This window comes from Nerophis ophidion, linkage group LG10 (genome assembly GCF_033978795.1).
Source record: "Nerophis ophidion isolate RoL-2023_Sa linkage group LG10, RoL_Noph_v1.0, whole genome shotgun sequence".
Classification (NCBI taxonomy): Eukaryota; Metazoa; Chordata; class Actinopteri; order Syngnathiformes; family Syngnathidae; genus Nerophis; species Nerophis ophidion.
The window spans coordinates 52,415,461-52,434,110 of NC_084620.1; the positions used below are offsets into that span (position 1 = coordinate 52,415,461).

At 41.7% G+C, this 18,650-nt stretch overlaps 1 protein-coding gene across 1 annotated transcript; it reads right to left on the minus strand.

The window, feature by feature from the left end:
* Positions 1 to 860: 860 nt before the first annotated feature.
* Positions 861 to 3,680, minus strand: LOC133559923 (uncharacterized). Its single transcript, XM_061911918.1, has 2 exons — positions 2,536 to 3,680; positions 861 to 2,139 (listed from the first exon to the last, which is right to left on the minus strand). The coding sequence occupies exons 1-2, from the start codon at positions 3,645 to 3,647 to the stop codon at positions 2,064 to 2,066; spliced, it is 1,188 nt and encodes a 395-aa protein (XP_061767902.1). The 5' UTR covers positions 3,648 to 3,680; the 3' UTR covers positions 861 to 2,063.
* Positions 3,681 to 18,650: the final 14,970 nt, after the last annotated feature.

The following is an 18,650-nucleotide window of genomic DNA, read 5'->3' on the forward strand; positions in this document are numbered from 1 at the left end:
GCTGCGTGTGGAAACAACAAGCAAAGTTGAGTCAAACAGATTCGAGTCAAGGTAACGTGTGTTGTTGCGTGGTTCCCCCCTGGTGCCGTTTATCCGGGCGGCGCCAAAGTGGAAAGGGCGGAAATCTTCTCTCTTCGTTCGGCATGTCATCTGCTTCCAACAACAACAACAACAAAAAAAAAAGGCTTCAAAGACGAGGCCCTCGCCAAATACTTCCTCCCCCTTTTTTTCTTTCCGTCGCCGCCTTTTCTCCGTCCCCGAGTTGCCGTCGCCGCGGCGGCTTCGGTCGCCAGGAAAGCGGCGGCTCCGGAGTTTTTGCTCTCAGATGTGGCTCCAGTCGCGCACATCTGCGAGGAGCTGGGGAGCGCTGATTGAAGCCACCTCAGAAAAAAAAGATCCTCATTATCGCCGCCAATGAGCGAGCAACACACCTTTCTGTGTTATCTCTCACTTTACTGCACCTGTACCGTCCCCACTACACCAAACTTTTGGACTTGGGGGCCACATGGGCCTTAGATAACTACTTTTAAAGTAATTATATCGTTTACATGTCTGTATATATATATATATATATATATATATATATATATATATATATATATATATATATATATATATTTCTTTTATTTATTTATTTATGTTTTTCATGTTCTTATTTTTCTTTGAAATAGGCACTTTTCCAGAGACTACATCCAATGAAATTGTTGTTATTGTTTTTTTTTATGAGGAACTCTGCATACTACACAAACTTTAGGATTTCCGACCCTTGTTCTAGACCCAATTGAGTTGTCAAATCATATTGTGGAAGACTCTTGCTTCCGGGTTCTCCGGACCACCAGGGATACACATGACAGGCTTGGTTTAGGTTCAACAATGTTTTATTTTTCAATAAACCTGACTTTTTTTTACAGCAATTTGTCTCTCATTTCCACACAGTCTTTCTGTTGCCAGCAACGATATGTCCGTCTCTCTCTCCCCCCGCCTCCCGACTGCGGCCTTTTACAGAGCGACAAACACATCCAATCACCTGTCGCCAACCTCTAGGCCGGCCCTGCCACACCCCGCTTCCCCGCAGGTGCAAAGGCCACGCCCATCACATACCTCCATCGCCAGACTCAGGCCGGGACGTCGTCCAGTCACGCCAACCCCCCCCCCTCCTGGAAGAGAGCAGGACAGGAAGTCGGCCACAGCCCTCTGTGCACCCGGTCTGTGGATCACTCTGAAGTTGTAGGGTTGCAAAGCCAGATACCAACGGGTGATCCGCGCATTGGCATCCTTCATGCGGTGGAGCCACTAGAGGGGTTTGTGGTCCGAGCAGAGGCTGAATGAGCGCCCCAGGAGGTAGTATCGGAGGGCCCCGACCGCCCACCTGATGGCGAGGCACTCCCTCTCTACTGTGCTGTACCTGGCCTCCCTTTCAGACTGCTTACGGCTGATGTAAAGGATGGGACGGATGTTGGGAGTGATACAAGGACTTTTTCTCCCGGTGAAAATTTTCTTAGCTTGATCCCCTTGTTATACGTGCGCTGTTGTCGTGAGCAAATTCTCACAAGACAAGTGCGCCCCCGTGTGGAGTTTTGCTCGCATGTCCAGAACGTACTGCACTTCATTTTTGCTGGAGCTTGGACTTTCCTCCCAACTTTCTTTAATTACGTCCAACACTCCGCGTGGTTTTCTGCCATATAATAGCTCGAAAGGCGTAAAGCCAGTGGAGGATTGGGGTGCCTCCCGCATCGCAAACATGAGAGGATCCAGCCATTTATCCCAATTTGGTTTGTCCTTGTGCGTAAACTTACGGATCATGGTATTTAGCGTTTTGTTTAGTCGCTCCACCAGCCCATCCGTTTGTGGATGGTACACGGTGGTGCGGATTGCTTTAATTCCCAATAATCCGTACAGTTCCTTTATCGTGCGTGACATAAAGGACGTGCCCTGGTCAGTCAAAATCTCTTTCGGGATTCCAACTCGGGAAATGACCTGAAACAGCGCTTGCGCCACACTCTTTGCAGAGATGGAGCGCAGCGGCACTGCTTCGGGGTAGCGCGTTGCGTAATTTACCAGAACTAACACAAAGCGATACCCCCGTGAACTCGGGTGAAATGGTCCGATGAGGTCCATCCCAATTCTGTCGAATGGGACCTCCATGAGGGGCTTCACGGTGGCAGAGGGGTTAGTGCGTCTGCCTCACAATACGAAGGTCCTGCAGTCCTGGGTTCAAATCCAGGCTCGGGATCTTTCTGTGTGGAGTTTGCATGTTCTCCCCGTGAATGCGTGGGTTCCCTCCGGGTACTCCGGCTTCCTCCCACTTCCAAAGACATGCACCTGGGGATAAGTTGATTGGCAACACTAAAATTGGCCCTAGTGTGTGAATGTGAGTGTGAATGTTGTCTGTCTATTTGTGTTGGCCCTGCGATGAGGTGGCGACTTGTCCAGGGTGTACCCCGCCTTCCGCCCGATTGTAGCTGAGATAGGCGCCAGCGCCCCCCGCGACCCCGAAAGGGAATAAGCGGTAGAAAATGGATGGATGGATGGGACCTCCATGAGCGGCAATGGGCGCAAGGGACCTTCGGGGTGGCCGCTGGTTTCACCAGCTGGCAGTCCGGACAGGCGGCGCACCTGCGGCGCACGTCTGCCCGGATGCCCGGCCAATAGAACCGGACCGTGACCCTATTCAGTGTTTTATCATACCCCAAATATCCAGCCATAAGATTAATATGCGCCGCCTGGAAAACCATTTCCTGGCGGCGTTTTGGCACCAACAACTGGGTGATTTCCTCTCCTGTTTGAGTGTCACGGGTCACTCGGTATAATCTGTCTCTCATAATGGAGAAGTGAGGGAATAACCGCGCTGTTCCCGGGCGCATCGGCCGACCGTCTATATAATCTACTTGGTCCCAGGCCGCGCGAAAAGTTTCGTCTCGAGACTGCTCAAGTGGAAAATCCTCCGTAGGACGCCAATAGGGGGGCGGGGAGGCTTCCCGCGAAGCATCCGCCGGTTCCCGTTCGGCAGTGTCGGATGGCCCCGCCTCGCCACTGAGAACTGCGCAGATACTCCCTTTCCCTACGGTCTGTGAACGCACTCCTACGCATTGTGTCAGTAAGCGCCTAAACCCCGGCCAATTTGTGCCCAAAATTACGGGGTGCGAGAGGTGCGTACTTACAGCTACCTCCACCCTATGCTTTTGGCCATCATACCAAATTTCAACTGGCACAATCGGGTACTCGTGCACATCCCCATGAACACACCGGATTTTTAGCCGTGTTGCATGCCTCAAAGCCCCGGGTCGAACCAGGTTCTGGTGGATCATGGTCTGCCCGCAGCCCGAATCCACCATTGCCTGGTAAGTACTCCCTTGTATCATTACCTTGATACCGTACGTCTCACCCGGGTCGGTGGAGGGCACTGAAGGGCCGGCCACCGCGGCCACGCGCCCCACCTCCACCTGCTGAGGTACCTGACGCACTCGACCGGGCCGCCCACGCCTATAACACGCCTGCAGAAGTGTTTGAGGGGCCGTCTGCGCGGGAGATGTTCTGGGGACAGCAGTCGGGACCTGCGGGGAAAGAACAGACGGGGAGTCATGCGGGTTAAAGCGGGGGATGTGCAGATCTCCCTCATCATCTCGTGCGCTCCGTCCGTGCGCCATTGGTGCGGGTTGCGCCTCGCGGTGGACAGCCAGGTGATCCTCAGCGAGGGTCACTGCAGCTGCCAGGTCAAGTGGGCGGTGGGTACCGGACCCAGTCGGCCGTCTTCTCGGAGATCGCTTCCAAGAGCTGCTCCCGGATGATCTGGTCCAGCAGTCGGCCCTCTCCCTCTCCTGGCTGCAGCCAGCGCGTTGCTGCCTCTTGAAGCCGCTGGGAAAAGGCGAATGGCCGGACCTCCTTCCCCAGATGCATGAACCGGAACCGGCGTCAATATTGTTCAGCGGTGCCTCCCGTCTGGTCCAGCACCGCCCTTCTCGGGTCAGTGAAGCGCACCCTGGATGCCGCTGGCAGGCTGGGCGCCGCATGCTGCGCCTCCCCCGTCAGGAGCGGCAAGAGCCGCACACCCCACTCTTGTCCAGGAAGGAATGGGGATCTTCTTAATCCCCCATGCGGTGCATGGTGACGGCCGTTGGCCCTGGCCGTGCCCTGCCCACCAGGTCCGCCAACGCCCGCAGAACTTGGCACTGTTGGCGGCTGCTTGCTGCCACCTCGGCGAGCACACTCGCTAAATTTGTCAGGGGGTCGTCTTCCCCTGCCTCCGGTGATCCTGCCAGATTGGGCCCCAAGTTGCGGAAGACTCTTGCTTCCGGGTTCTCCGGACCACCAAGGATAGACATGACAGACTTGGTTTAGGTTCAACAATGCTTTATTTTTCAATAAACCTGAATGCTTTACAGCAATTTGTCTCTCCTTTCCACACAGTCTTTCTGTTGCCAGCAACGATATGTCCGTCTCTCTCTCCCGCCGCCTCCCGACCGCGGCCTTTTACAGAGCGCCAGGTGATTAGACAAACACTGTCAGCTGTGTCATCCAATCACCTGTCGCCAACCTCGAGGCCGGCCCTGCCACACCCCGCTTCCCCGCAGGCGCACAGGCCACGCCCATCACACATATGTTGCCTTGTTTTGGGCCTGCATCATACGTTACTCATCAAAGTGAGTTCCATGTCCATATTTTGGCTGTGTGGTTGTGCTTGGTTCCTCAAAGGAAACATTGCTTCGGTCTTTGTACGCTTGCACCCTCCCACCTTTTTGGATCCGAGCACCAAGAAAAAGAAAGTCCGTCTCAACAACACAAAACAATAACCAGTTTTTCTTTTCTTCATGGACTGGATTGACTTCGGTGAACACTCAACCCAGCTGACCGTCACCCGCACCCACCCCTGCACCGCCGATGAGCCGTCACCTTGGAAACGCTCCCCGGCATTTAATGGCCACACCAAGCAAAGGCTTTTTCACGCCGGCCGCTATTAGTGGCACCTTGTCAGCGGCTGTTACTGTTCCACACCTTTCCGTGCACTTTACACAGCCTGAGAGCTTGATCGGCAAGTTCCCCTCATTTTACCTCCACCTTTACTCCACTGAACCCTTTCTTTTCAACTCTAAAACCACTTTTATTCTATCAACAGACTGGTAAGACTGGATTATAATAGATGGAGGGGGCGTGACCTCCCAGCCGGGCCGGGCAGGGGTCAGGCTGTTTAATAGACTGTGGACAAAGTGATAGACTCGTAAGAAACACCGGCAGGGTCACGAGGGAGGGGAGGAAGTCCTGATTATGATGAAATCACGCATGTTTTGGTAGGTTTTCACAATTTGGAACCCCCCCCCCCCCACGCCCCCTCGCTCATTACTTTGCAGAATAATTTATGCATACGAGGCAAAGTGTGCTTTGAGCAAATTAAGCATCACCTTATTGCCTTTAAGGACCCCGATTCCTACATTTTTTTTAATGATACATTCAAATGTTTTTATGTAAATATTGTTCTAATTACATGACAAGCGAGGGAACGTGAGTCCCCCGGTAGGAAATACACAACGTTAGGTAAGGAGATACATAAATAAAGGGAGAATCACAACTTCTGGACGTGTTAAATGATAGGATTTTGTGCGTCCGTGTGTGTGTTCCTTCTTGTATTTCTAGCCTTCTTGAGGCATGAAGAAGGAAAAGTATCTTCCATATGAGGAGGTGTGAACAGGTGATGACGTACATCATGCTCCCGATAACATTGCATCTAATTGCTGTTGACAGCCATCAAAATGAGGGTGCTCCCAAAAAGGAGGGATTGTTTACATTACCACGAATTGATTAACGTACTGTAATAACTTAAACTTATTCAAGTGTTACCATTTAGTGGTCAATTGTAGGGAATATGTACTGAACTGTGCAATCTACTAAAAAAAAAAGTATCAATTAATCAATCAATCAAACTGTGTGTCGCTTTTAAAAGGGCTCCCCCTGTGGTAAACATATGAAATAACAAGTGTGTGTAAGAAATGGAAATGCGACCCCTTTGGAAGAAAATTAATTAAAAAAAAAAAAAAAAATATCTGTACAGAGACATACTGTAATAACTTGAAGTAAAAAATGAAGATTAAAAAACAATTACAGACAAAAAAAAAATCAAAAATCTAAATAATTTACTAAAAGCAGTCTTTTTCTCACAATGTGACGACTTTTTTCTTACAAAATTGTAAACAATTTCTCGTATTTTCCCTTCACGTAATATTGCAATACTTTCTCATAAAATTAGTACTTTTTAATGTTAAATGATTAGTTTTTGATGCGAAATGCTGACATTTTTTCTTATAAAATTCTGACTTTTGTCACAATTTTGCCCATTTGTTTGTTTTTTTAGTAAAATAGTGACTTTTTTTGAGTAACATTTTGATCATTATCATAATATTGCCAACATTTGAAAGTTTTCTTATAAAAGTGTGACTTTTTATTGAGTAAAATTACAACCCTGTTTGGAAAATTTTCAAAATGTTAAACTTTTCTTGTAAAACTATGAATAAAATGAGGACTTTAATTATAATATTGCCAAAGTTTTTCCTGTGAAATTGTGATCTTTTTAAATGTGCAGACCAAACGATCGGGACTTTCGCATCTTGTGACACTGGAGCAACTTAAATCCGTCGATTGGTAAGTGTTTGTTTGGCGTTAAATGTGGGTGAAGGGAAAGGCTGGATGCAAATATAGTTACAAATGTACATACAGCTAGCCTAAATACAGCATGCCGTGCTAATCGATGCACACTCCACGTAAGACAACTTGATCGTGTTGTTACACCCTCCGACAACACACCGATGAGGCATGATGTCTCCAAGGTACGGAAAGCAGTCGAAAAAACGGAAAATAACAGAGCTGATTTGACTTGGTGTTTGTAATGTGTTTGAAAAATCGGTTAAAAAAATATATGGTCTTTTTTCTGAAAGATCAAGGTATATATTGACGCTTACATAGGTCTGGTGATAATGTTCCCCTTTAACGTGGACCCCAACTTAAACAAGTTGAAAAACTTATTGGGGTGTTACCATTTAGTGGTCAATTGTACGGAATATGTACTGAACTGTGCAATCTAGTAATACAAATATCAATTAATCAATCAATCAAACTGTGTGTCCCTTTTAAAAGGGCTCCCCCTGTGGTCAACATATGAAATAACAAGTGTGTGTAAGAAATGGAAATGCGACCCCTTTCGAACAAAATTAAAAAAAAAAAAAAGAATAAATATGTGTACAGTGACCTACTGTAATAACTTGAAGTAAAAAATGAAGATTAAAAAACAATTACAAACGAAAAAAATTCAAAAATAAAAATAATTTACTAAAAGCAGTTTTTTTTCTCACAATGTGACAACTTTTTTCCCTTAAAATTAGGAACAATTTCTCGTATTTTCTCTTTACTTAATATTGCAATACTTTCTCTCTAAATTAGTACTTTTAATGTAAAATTATTAGTTTTTGATGCGAAATGCTGACATTTTTTCTTATAAAATTCTGACTTTTGTCACAATTTTGCCCATTTGTTTGTTTTTCTAGTAAAATAGTGACTTTTTTTGAGTAACATTTCGATCATTATCATAATATTGCCAACATTTGAAAGTTTTCTTATAAAAATGTGACTTTTTGTTTTGAGTATAACTACAACTCTGTTTGGAAAATTTTCAAAATGTTAAACTTTTCTTGTAAAACTATGAATAAAATGAGGACTTTAATTATAATATTGCCAAAGTTTTTCCTGTGAAATTGTGATCTTTTTAAATGTGCAGAACAAACGATCGGGACTTTCGCATCTTGTGACACTGGAGCAACTTAAATCCGTCGATTGGTAAGTGTTTGTTTGGCGTTAAATGTGGGTGAAGGGAAAGGCTGGATGCAAATATAGTTACAAATGTACGTACAGCTAGCCTAAATAGTGTGTTAGCATCGATTAGCATGCCATGCTAATCGATGCATGCTCCACGTAAGACAACTTTAATCCGTCCCTGATCGTGTCGTTACACCCGCCGACAACACACCGACGAGGCATGACGTCTCCGAGGTACGAAAAGTAGTCGAAAAAACGGAAAATAACAGAGCTGATTTGACTTGGTGTTTGTAATGTGTTTGAGAAATCGGTTAAAAAAATATATGGTCTTTTTTCTGCAACATCAAGGTATATATTGACGCTTACATAGGTCTGGTGATAATGTTCCCCTTTAACGTGGACCCCAACTTAAACAAGTTGAAAAACTTATTGGGGTGTTACCATTTAGTGGTCAATTGTACGGAATATGTACTGAACTGTGCAATCTAGTAATACAAATATCAATTAATCAATCAATCAAACTGTGTGTCGCTTTTAAAAGAGCTCCCCCTGTGGTCAAAATATGAAATAACAAGTGTGTGTAAGAAATGGAAATGCGACCCCTTTGGAACAAAATTAATTTAAAAAAAAAGAATAAATATGTGTACAGAGACATACTGTAATAACTTGAAGTAAAAAATGAAGATTAAAAAACAATTACAAACAAAAAAAATTCAAAAATAAAAATAATTTACTAAAAGCAGTTTTTCTCACAATGTGACGACTTTTTTCTTATAAAATTGGGAACAATTTCTCATATTTTCTCTTTACGTAATATTGCAATACTTTCTCATACAATTACTACTTTTTAATGTTAAATGATTATTTTTTTAATGCAAAATGCTGACATTTGTCTTATAAAATTCTGACTCTTGTCACAATTTTGCCCATTTGTTTGTTGTTCTTGTAAAATAGTGACTTTTTGAGTAACATTTCGATTATTATCATAATATTGCCAACATTTGCAAGTTTTCTTATAAAATTGTAAATTTTTTTTAGTAAAATTACGACTCTGTTCACAAAATTGTCAAAATGTTAAATTTTTCTTGTAAAACTGTGACTGCCATTGAATAAAATGAGGACTTTCTATAATAATATTGCCAAAATTTTAAGTTTTTTTTTTGTGAAATTGTGATTTTTCCTTGTGAAATTCCAACTCATATTTCACAACAAGCTTTTTTTATGTTTGCATATATTATTCATGTTGTAAATACACTTATTTTTATATCTAAAAAGGCTGCTCCTAAAGAGGGAGGCGTTTTTTGGAGGTCTCAAGAATGTAGGAAATACAAGAATGTGTGTGTGTGTTTTGGTATTTCTGCCCTTCGTGAGACATGAAGAAGGAAAAGTATCTTCCATATGAGGAGGTGTGAACAAGTGATGACATAAAGCATGCTCCCAATAACATTGCATCTAATAGACAATGTCTCATTTGTGGTGAAATCCATCAAAATGAGGGTGGTCCCAAAAAGGAGGGATTTTTCACATTAGCTGTGTCAACATATGAAATAACAAGTGTGTGTAGGAAATTTAAATGCGACCCCTTTGGCTAAAAATAATTAAAAATATATATATGTATATGTATATAAAGCCATTCTGTAATAACTTGAAGTAATTTATGAAGATTACAAAAAATAAAAAATAAAAATCAAAAATCAAATAAATTAACTAAAATAGATATTTTTCTCACAATGTGTCGACTTTTTCCTTATAAAATTGGGAAACATGTCTCATATTTTCTATTCACGTAATATTGCAATACTTTCTCGTCAAATTTGTAAAAAAGGAGGGATCATTCACATTGGCTGTGTCAACATATGAAATAACAAGTGTGTGTAGGAAATCGAAATGCCACCCCTTTGGCTAAAAATACTTTAAAAAAAATATGTATATGTATATAGAGCCATTCTGTAATAACTTGAAGTAATTTATGAAGATAAAAAAAAATTACAAAAAAAATAAAAATAAAATACATTTACTAAACTAGTTATTTTTCTCACAATGTGTCGACTTTTTTCTTCTAAAATTGGAAAAAAATTCTCATATTTTCTATTCACGTAATATTGCAATACTTTCTCGTCAAATTTGTAAAAAAGGAGGGATTATTCACATTGACTGTGTCAACATATGAAATAACAAGTGTGTGTAGGAAATTTAAATGCGACTCTTTTGGCTAAAAATAATTTTAAAAAATATATGTATATGTATATAGAACCATTCTGTAATAACTTGAAGTAATTTATGAAGATTACAAAAAATTACAAAAAAAAATCAAAAATCAAATAAATTAAATAAAATAGGTCTTTTTCTCACAATGTGTCGACTTTTTTCTTATAAAATTGGGAAAAAAATTTCATATTTTCTATTCACGTAATATTGCAATACTTTCTCGTCAAATTTGTAAAAAACGAGGGATTTTTCACATTGACTGTGTCTACATATGAAATAACAAGTGTGTGTAGGAAATTTAAATGCGACCCTTTTGGCTAAAAATAATTTTAAAAAATATATGTATATGTATATAGAGCCATTCTGTAATAACTTGAAGTAATTTATGAAGATTACAAAAAATTACAAAAAAAAAATCAAAAATCAAATAAATTAGCTAAAATAGGTCTTTTTCTCACAATGTGTCGACTTTTTTCTTATAAAATTGGGAAAAAATTCTCATATTTTCTATTCACGTAAAAGTGCAATACTTTCTCGTAAAATTTGTACTTTTTAATGTAAAATGATTACTTTTTAATGCGAAATGATGACATTTGTCTGATAAAATTCTGAGTTTTGTCACAATTTTGCCCATTTGTTTGTTGTTTTTGTAAAATAGTGACTTTTTTTGAGTAAAATTTTGATTATTATCATAATATTGCCAACATTTGAAAGTTTTCTTATAAAAGTGTGACTTTTTTTGAGTAAAATTACGACTCAAAATTGTACTTTTTGATGTAAAATGATTACTTTTTAATGCGAAATGCTGACATTTTTCTGATAATATTCTGACTTTTGTCACAATGTTGCCCATTTGTTTGTTGTTCTTGTAAAATAGTGACTTTTTTTGAGTAAAATTTCGATTATTATCATAATATTGCCAACATTTGAAAGTTTTCTTAGAGAAGTGTGACTTTTTTTGAGTAAAATTACAACTCAAAATTGTACTTTTTAATGTAAAATGATTACTTTTTAATGCGAAATGCTGACATTTGTCTGATAAAATTCTGACTTTTATCACAATATTGCCCATTTGTTGTTCTTGTAAAATAGCGACATTTTTGGAATAAAATTATGACTTTTGTCATAATTATTACTTTTGTCGTAATTTTGCCAAGTAAAATTGCGATTATTATTATAATATTGCCAACATTTGAACGTTTTTTTATATCCATCCATCCATTTTCTACCGTTTATTCACTTTTGGGGTCGCGGGGGGCGCTGGCGCCTATTTCAGCTACAATCGGGCGGAAGGCGGGGTACACCCTGGACAAGTCACCACCTCATCGCAGCGTTTTCTTATAAAAATGTGAATTTTGTCGAGTAAAATTGCGACTTTTATTGATTGATTGATTGATTGAAACTTTTATTAGTAGATTGCACAGTACAGTACATATTTTGTACAATTGACCACTAAATGGTAACACCCCAAAAAGTTTTTCAACTTGTTTAAGTCCACGTTAATCAATTCATGGTAAAATATTATCATATCATTATACATTTTATTATTATTGTGATATTATAATACTGCCAAGGGTTTTTTTTCCAACTCATTTTTCACAAGAAGCTTTTTTATATGTATACATCATTCATGTTGTAAATACACTTCTTTATGTATCTAGAAAGGCTGCTCCTAAAGAGGGAGGCATTTTTCTCAGGTCTCAAGAAGGTAAGAAATACAAGTGTATGTGTGTTGTTGTATTTCTGCCCTTCTTGAGACATGAAGAAGGAAAAGTATCTTCCATATGAGGAGGTGTGAACAAGTGATGACATAAATCATGCTCCCAATAACATTGCATCTAATAGACAATGTCTCATTTGTGGTGATATCCATCAAAATGAGGGTGATCCCAAAAAGGAGGAATTTTTCACATTGGCTGTGTCAACATATGAAATAACAAGTGTGTGTAGGAAATTGAAATGCGACCCCTTTGGCTAAAAATAATTTAAAAAAAATATATGTTTATGGAGCCATACTGTAATAATTTGAAGTAAATAATGAAGATTAAAAAAACAATCAAAAAAAAAATCCAAAATAAAATAAATGAACTAAAATAGGTCTTTTTCTCATAATGTGTCGCCTTTTTCTTTTAAAATTGGGAAGAAAATTCTCATATTTTCTGTTTACGTAACATTGCAATATTTTTTTTATAAAATTATTACTTTTTTAATAAAATAATTACTTTTTACTGCAAAATGGTGGCATTTGTCATATAAAAGTCTGACTTTTATCAAAATATTGCCATTTTTTGGTTTTTCTTGTAAAATAGCGACACTTTTCGTGTAAAATTAAGACTTCCGTCATAGTTGTCACTTTTTTCATAATTTTGCCAAGTCAAATTCTGCTTAATATTATAACATTGCCAACATTTGAAAGTTTTCTTATGAATTTGTGACCTTTGTCGAGTAAAATTACAACTCTTTTCATAAAATTGTCACAATCTTCAGTTTTTCTTGTAAAACTGTGACTGTTATTGAGTAAAATGACGACTTTTGTTATAATACTGCCAAAATTCATAGTTTTTCTTGTAAAATTGTGACTTTTTTCCAACTTATTTTTCGCAGGAAGCTTTTTTATATATGCATATCATGAATATTTTATTCATGTTGTAAATACACTTCTTTATATATCTAGAAAGGCTGCTCCTCAAGAAGGAGGCATTTTTTCTCAGGTCTCAAGAAGGTAAGAAATACAAGAGTGTGTGTGTGTGTGTGTGTGTGTGTGTGTGAGTGGTGTAATGACTGCACTGTCTGCAGAGAATGGAACACAGGAGGGAATTGGTCGTCATTGCATATCAAAGGTTCAGTCATTGGAGACTGGAAGTAGGGTCTTCCTAATGAGGGGGGGGTGGGGTGGGGGGGGGGTGTTGTTTACTTGGGTCACACTTGGGCACACCTTCGCCATGACCTGCTTTTCTCCCCCCAAAAAAGGTGAGCGACGTCCCCACATGTGTATTTATTGATTTCACACACTTTTCAACACGCGTGCCCCAAAGTGCCGTCCATTCAAACAGAAATGTAAAAACATCAAATAAAATAACGGTTAAAGTTTTTAATTTTTAGTACATTGTTAGCACTCCACATGAGTCAATAACTTCAACAAAACTCACCTTTGTGCATTCATGCACAACGTTATAAGTTTGGTGGACAAAATGAGACGGGAAACCGAAGTGGCATAAAATCACGTCTTAGAGAGTCGGAGAAAGTTATGCATGTAAACGAACTAGGGTGAGTTCAAGGACCGCCAAAATTAGTAGGACAAAACGGCTCTCGCCAAATACTCGAATCAGTGAAGCATATTTTAATATAAACGGTGTGCTTAAAAACAATTAGGGAGGTTTGTGTCATGTTTGTCCTCCTACAGAAACCCAATTAAAAAAAAAAATATGTTTTTTCACCCACATCATTTCCATTTTTCATATATTTTTGAAAAAGCTCAAGAGAGCCACGAGGGCGGCGCTAAAGAGCTATATATATATAGATATATATATATATATTTATGTATACATTTGTGAAAAACATGTCAAAGAGCTGGATGGAATTAGATGCAGTGTGTTGCCAGGACCCTCTGGCAGGCCTCAGTGTGGCACGGCGTGGGCAGAGGTGCCAGCAAGATCCCGGGGCTTTGTGTGACACACCAGATCAACGCCGCCGCCGCCGCCGCCGCCACACGCACACGACGCACAATACACACACCTCACACATCTCTTGTCTCTGTCTCCAATTAGAATTCTCTACACGTGCATTTGCCACCGTTCATGTGTGTGCATGTGTGTGTGTGTGCGTGTGTGTTCATGTAAACGCATTGGCGATGCCCTCTCTGCCATCTGTACCGCCACTTCCCCCCTCCCCCCTTCAACCTCCCACCCGTCCCACTCATCACAAGGGTGGGCTTAACCATCTGTGTACCAGTGTGTTCCCACAGTCAGGAAAAAAATAAGGGGGGTGCGGGGGGGGGGGGGGGGGGGGGGTTAAAAACACATGCGTACGCAGAAATGCACCTTCTAGTGCAGGAGATGCGTGCAAAAGGTGCACATTTCATTCATTCATTCATCCAGGCCACTGGCGTGGGTTAGTCATCTTACATTCAGGCAAGCACACGGACACCTAAACAACCTTTAACCATACACGGCCAAGTGATCCGTATGAGGAGCGTTTGGCCGTGACGCATGTGCATTTTCAAAACATCCTACCTAGTATCATTAGCTGTTATTCTGTACGCTAAACTTGCATCATAACCCAAGTACATTACCTTTTACCTGACCGTTTGTTTGTGTTTTAGTTTTTCCTCGGTGTGTGTGTAGTATTTCCTGTCTTTAGTTCCTGTCAGTGCTCTTATTTTGTCTGTTTCCTGTCTTTCTCCCTGAGTGCTGTGTCCCCTCAGCTGGCCACACCTAGTGTCAATCAGCCCGCTCCTATTTAGACCTGTCTTCCCATCCAGTCAGTGCTGGGTTATTGTCACCTCTGTATTGTCGCTCCTGTCGTGCCATTCCAGCGTAGCGGTAAGCTATATTTCGGTAGCAGTTTGTAGCTTACTGTCTTTTGAAGTGAATTATAGTGAAGTGAATTATATTTATATGGCGCTTTTCTCTAGTGACTCAAAGCGCTTTACATAGTGAAACCCAATATCTATGTTACAATCAAACCAGTGTGGGTGGCACTGGGAGCAGGTGGGTAAAGTGTCTTTCTTAAGGACGCAACGGCAGTGACTAGGACGGCGGAAGCGGGAATCGAACCTGCAACCCTCAAGTTGCTGACACGGCCACTCTACCAACCGAGCTATACCGCTTTGCTCCCTGCTTTCAATTTGTCTTTGTATTACACGTAACGACTTATGTTTTCCTGCTCGCTACCCGCTATCTTCCACTTCTAGGCCCTTTTGTTTTTACTAGCTTCCGTGCCAAGCTCCTTTTGTTTTCTAGCTCCGGTGCTAGCTCTTTTAGTTTGTTATCCGCCTCGTGCGCGTTTTTTGTTGTACCCCTTTTTGTTTGGTTTTGTCCAAGTGTTTTATTAAACCATGTTTCCTTACTCAATTCCTGCCTCCTTCTCTGGGGTTCGTCACAAACAATCTCTGATGGCCTGATTTACCCTGACCTTAATGAACTCTATTAACCTTGTAGATTGTTATGGTAACAATAGGTTAACGGAACTACACTGCTTTTGAAAAATACTTTTACTTTTTTCTATATTTATTAATTTTTTTGGTTTTGCTGGCAGACAAGGTCGTCACCGCACGCACACGCGGCGCTCGCTTTTTTCAAATAAATAAAGTATTTTTCGCCGTCGTCGCTCCCACTCCTCGCTGCTCCGTCTCACTCTTTAGTCGGCCGCGTCTTCGTCGTTTGCGTCTTGCTCTCTCTCGCTTTCGCTTTCGCTCTGTCGGCCCGTCGGCTCCGCTTCTCCACAAACACTAACTACAAAAAAAGGAAGCAAACAAAAGGCGCGCACAATGGCGGAGAACACACTTGACTAATGAAACAAAACTTGCACAAAGGCAGGAACTATGAACAATAAACAAAAACTTACTTGGCATGGAACTGTGAAACATGACATGAAGCAGAGTGGAGGTAACATGGCATGACGTGAGTAGAGGAAATAGATGGTGATGTTGCCAGGACGAACAACAGAAACAGACTGGCTTAAAGGCCTACTGAAACCCATTACTACCAAAAAGTTCTATTTTGGTTTCATCTGACCACATGACATTCTCCCAGTCCTCTGCTGTATCATCCATGTATCCATTTTGGTATAAACTCAACTCGTCGTGTTTGGAGGAAGAAAAATACTGAGTTGCATCCCAAGAACACCATACCTACTGCGAAGCATGGGGGTGGAAACATCATGCTTTGCGGCTGTTTTTCTGCTAAGGGGACAGGACGGTTGATCTCACTCTTTAGTCGGCCGCGTCTTCGTCGTTTGCGTCTTGCTCTCTCTCGCTTTCGCTTTCGCTCTGTCGGCCCGTCGGCTCCTTTTCTCCACAAACACTGACTACAAAAAATGGAAGCAAACAAAAGGCACGCACAATGGCGGAGAACACACTTGACTAATGAAACAAAACTTACACAAAGGCAAGAACTATGAACAATAAACAAAAACTTACTTGGCACGGAACTGTGAAACATGACATGAAGCAGAGTGGAGGTAACATGGCATGACGTGAGTAGAGGAAATAGATGGTGATGTTGCCAGGACGAACAACAGAAACAGACTGGCTTAAAGGCCTACTGAAACCCACTACTACCAAAAAGTTCTATTTTGGTTTCATCTGACCACATGACCTTCTCCCAATCCTCTGCTGTATCATCCATGTATCCATTTTGGTATAAACTCACCTCGTCGTGTTTGGAGGAAGAAGAATACTGAGTTGCATCCCAAAAACACCACACCTACTGTGACGCATGGGAGTGGAAACATCATGCTTTGCGGATGTTTTTCTGCTAAGGGGACAGGACGGTTGATGTCACTCTTTAGTCGGCCGCGTCTTCGTCGTTTTCGCTTTCGCTTTCGCTCTGTCGGCCCGTCGGCTCCTTTTCTCCACAAACACTAACTACAAAAAAAGGAAGCAGACAAAAGGCGCGCACAATGGCGGAGAACACACTTGACTAATGAAACAAAACTTGCACAAAGGCAGGAACTATGAACAATAAACAAAAACTTACTTGGCATGGAACTGTGAAACATGACATGAAGCAGAGTGGAGGTAACATGGCATGACGTGAGTAGAGGAAATAGATGGTGATGTTGCCAGGACGAACAACAGAAACAGACTGGCTTAAAGGCCTACTGAAACCCATTACTACCAAAAAGTTCTATTTTGGTTTCATCTGACCACATGACATTCTCCCAGTCCTCTGCTGTATCATCCATGTATCCATTTTGGTATAAACTCAACTCGTCGTGTTTGGAGGAAGAAGAATACTGAGTTGCATCCCAAGAACACCACACCTACTGTGAAGCATGGGAGTGGAAACATCATGCTTTGCGGCTGTTTTTCTGCTAAGGGGACAGGACGGTTGATCTCACTCTTTAGTCGGCCGCGTCTTCGTCGTTTTCGCTTTCGCTTTCGCTCTGTCGGCCCGTCGGCTCCTTTTCTCGACAAACACTAACTACAAAAAAAGGAAGCAAACAAAAGGCGCGCACAATGGCGGAGAACACACTTGACTAATGAAACAAAACTTACACAAAGGCAAGAACTATGAACAATAAACAAAATTCCAAGATGGCGGCGCCCGGACGGGCTGCGCTCTCGAGGAGCTCCTGCTAAAGATGGAACATTTGGCAGAAATACCGGACAATTCCACAAACTTTATGGCTGGCTCACATTGTGGTCACTCCGTGATCACGTACGACCGCCAGACACTTCTGGATGTGGACACATCGGGCCGTTTTGGACCGATAGACACTTGCGGGGTAGACTTGCTAACTAGCATGGGAATACATCGGCGGCTACATCCAGCGGCCTGTGAAGCAGGGGAGTCTAGTAGCAGCGGGGGCCGTCTACGGAGCAGACGCCAGCGGTGTGATCGGAAACGCGGATGTCGAGCGGGGCTTAAAACAAAGCAGAAGGCTAATCCCCACAGAACACCACTTTCCTCCATCCCGAAGACGGATTTAGATGGAAAATGCGAGACTACTGGTCTGGGTAAGGAGTCTGTTAAATTAGAACAAGTTTTTTCTGCTTTGAGTGTTTCAGAGTTGGACATGTGTTTTACTGAGGTGGCTAACTATGATGCGTGCAGTTTATCAAAGCAACAAACAAACAATCGGAAAATCCCCGTTACTGAGGTGGCTAACCATGATGCGTGCAGTTTATCAAAGCAACAATCAAACAATCGGAAAATTCCTGTCGTATCAATTCCTAAATATGGTCGTAACTATACTAAATGCACTGGGCATAATAAACACAACATTATTAATATTGCTACTACGGATAATTTGATCAAAAACTCCCTAAAACAGCCCACTACCTATAATATAGGTTTTTCAAACATATGATCATTGTCTCCTAAAACGTTGTTAGTTAATGATATTATCAGAGACAACAATCTTAACGTCATCGGTCTCAGCGAAACCTGGCTTAAACCAAACAACTTTTTTGCGCTAAATGAGGCATGTCCTCCTAACTTTACACATGCGCATATTGCCCGTCCGCTCAAAAGGGGTGGGGGGGTTGCACTAATATACAACGAAAACTTTAACCTTAGTCCTAACATAAATAATACATATAAATCGTTTGAGGTGCTTACTATGAGGTCTGTCACACCGCTGCCTCTACACCTGGCTGTTATCTACCGCCCCCCAGGGCCCTATTCGGACTTTATTAATGAATTCTCAGAGTTCGTTGCTGATCTAGTGACACACGCCGATAATATAATCATAATGGGGGACTTTAATATCCATATGAATACCCCATCGGACCCACCGTGCGTAGCGCTCCAGACTGTAATTGATAGCTGTGGTCTCACACAAATAATAAATGAACCCACGCATCGCAACGGTAATACGATAGACCTAGTGCTTGTCAGGGGCATCACCGTTTCCAAAGTTACGATACTCCCGTATACTAAAGTATTGTCTGATCATTACCTTATAAAATTTGAGGTTCA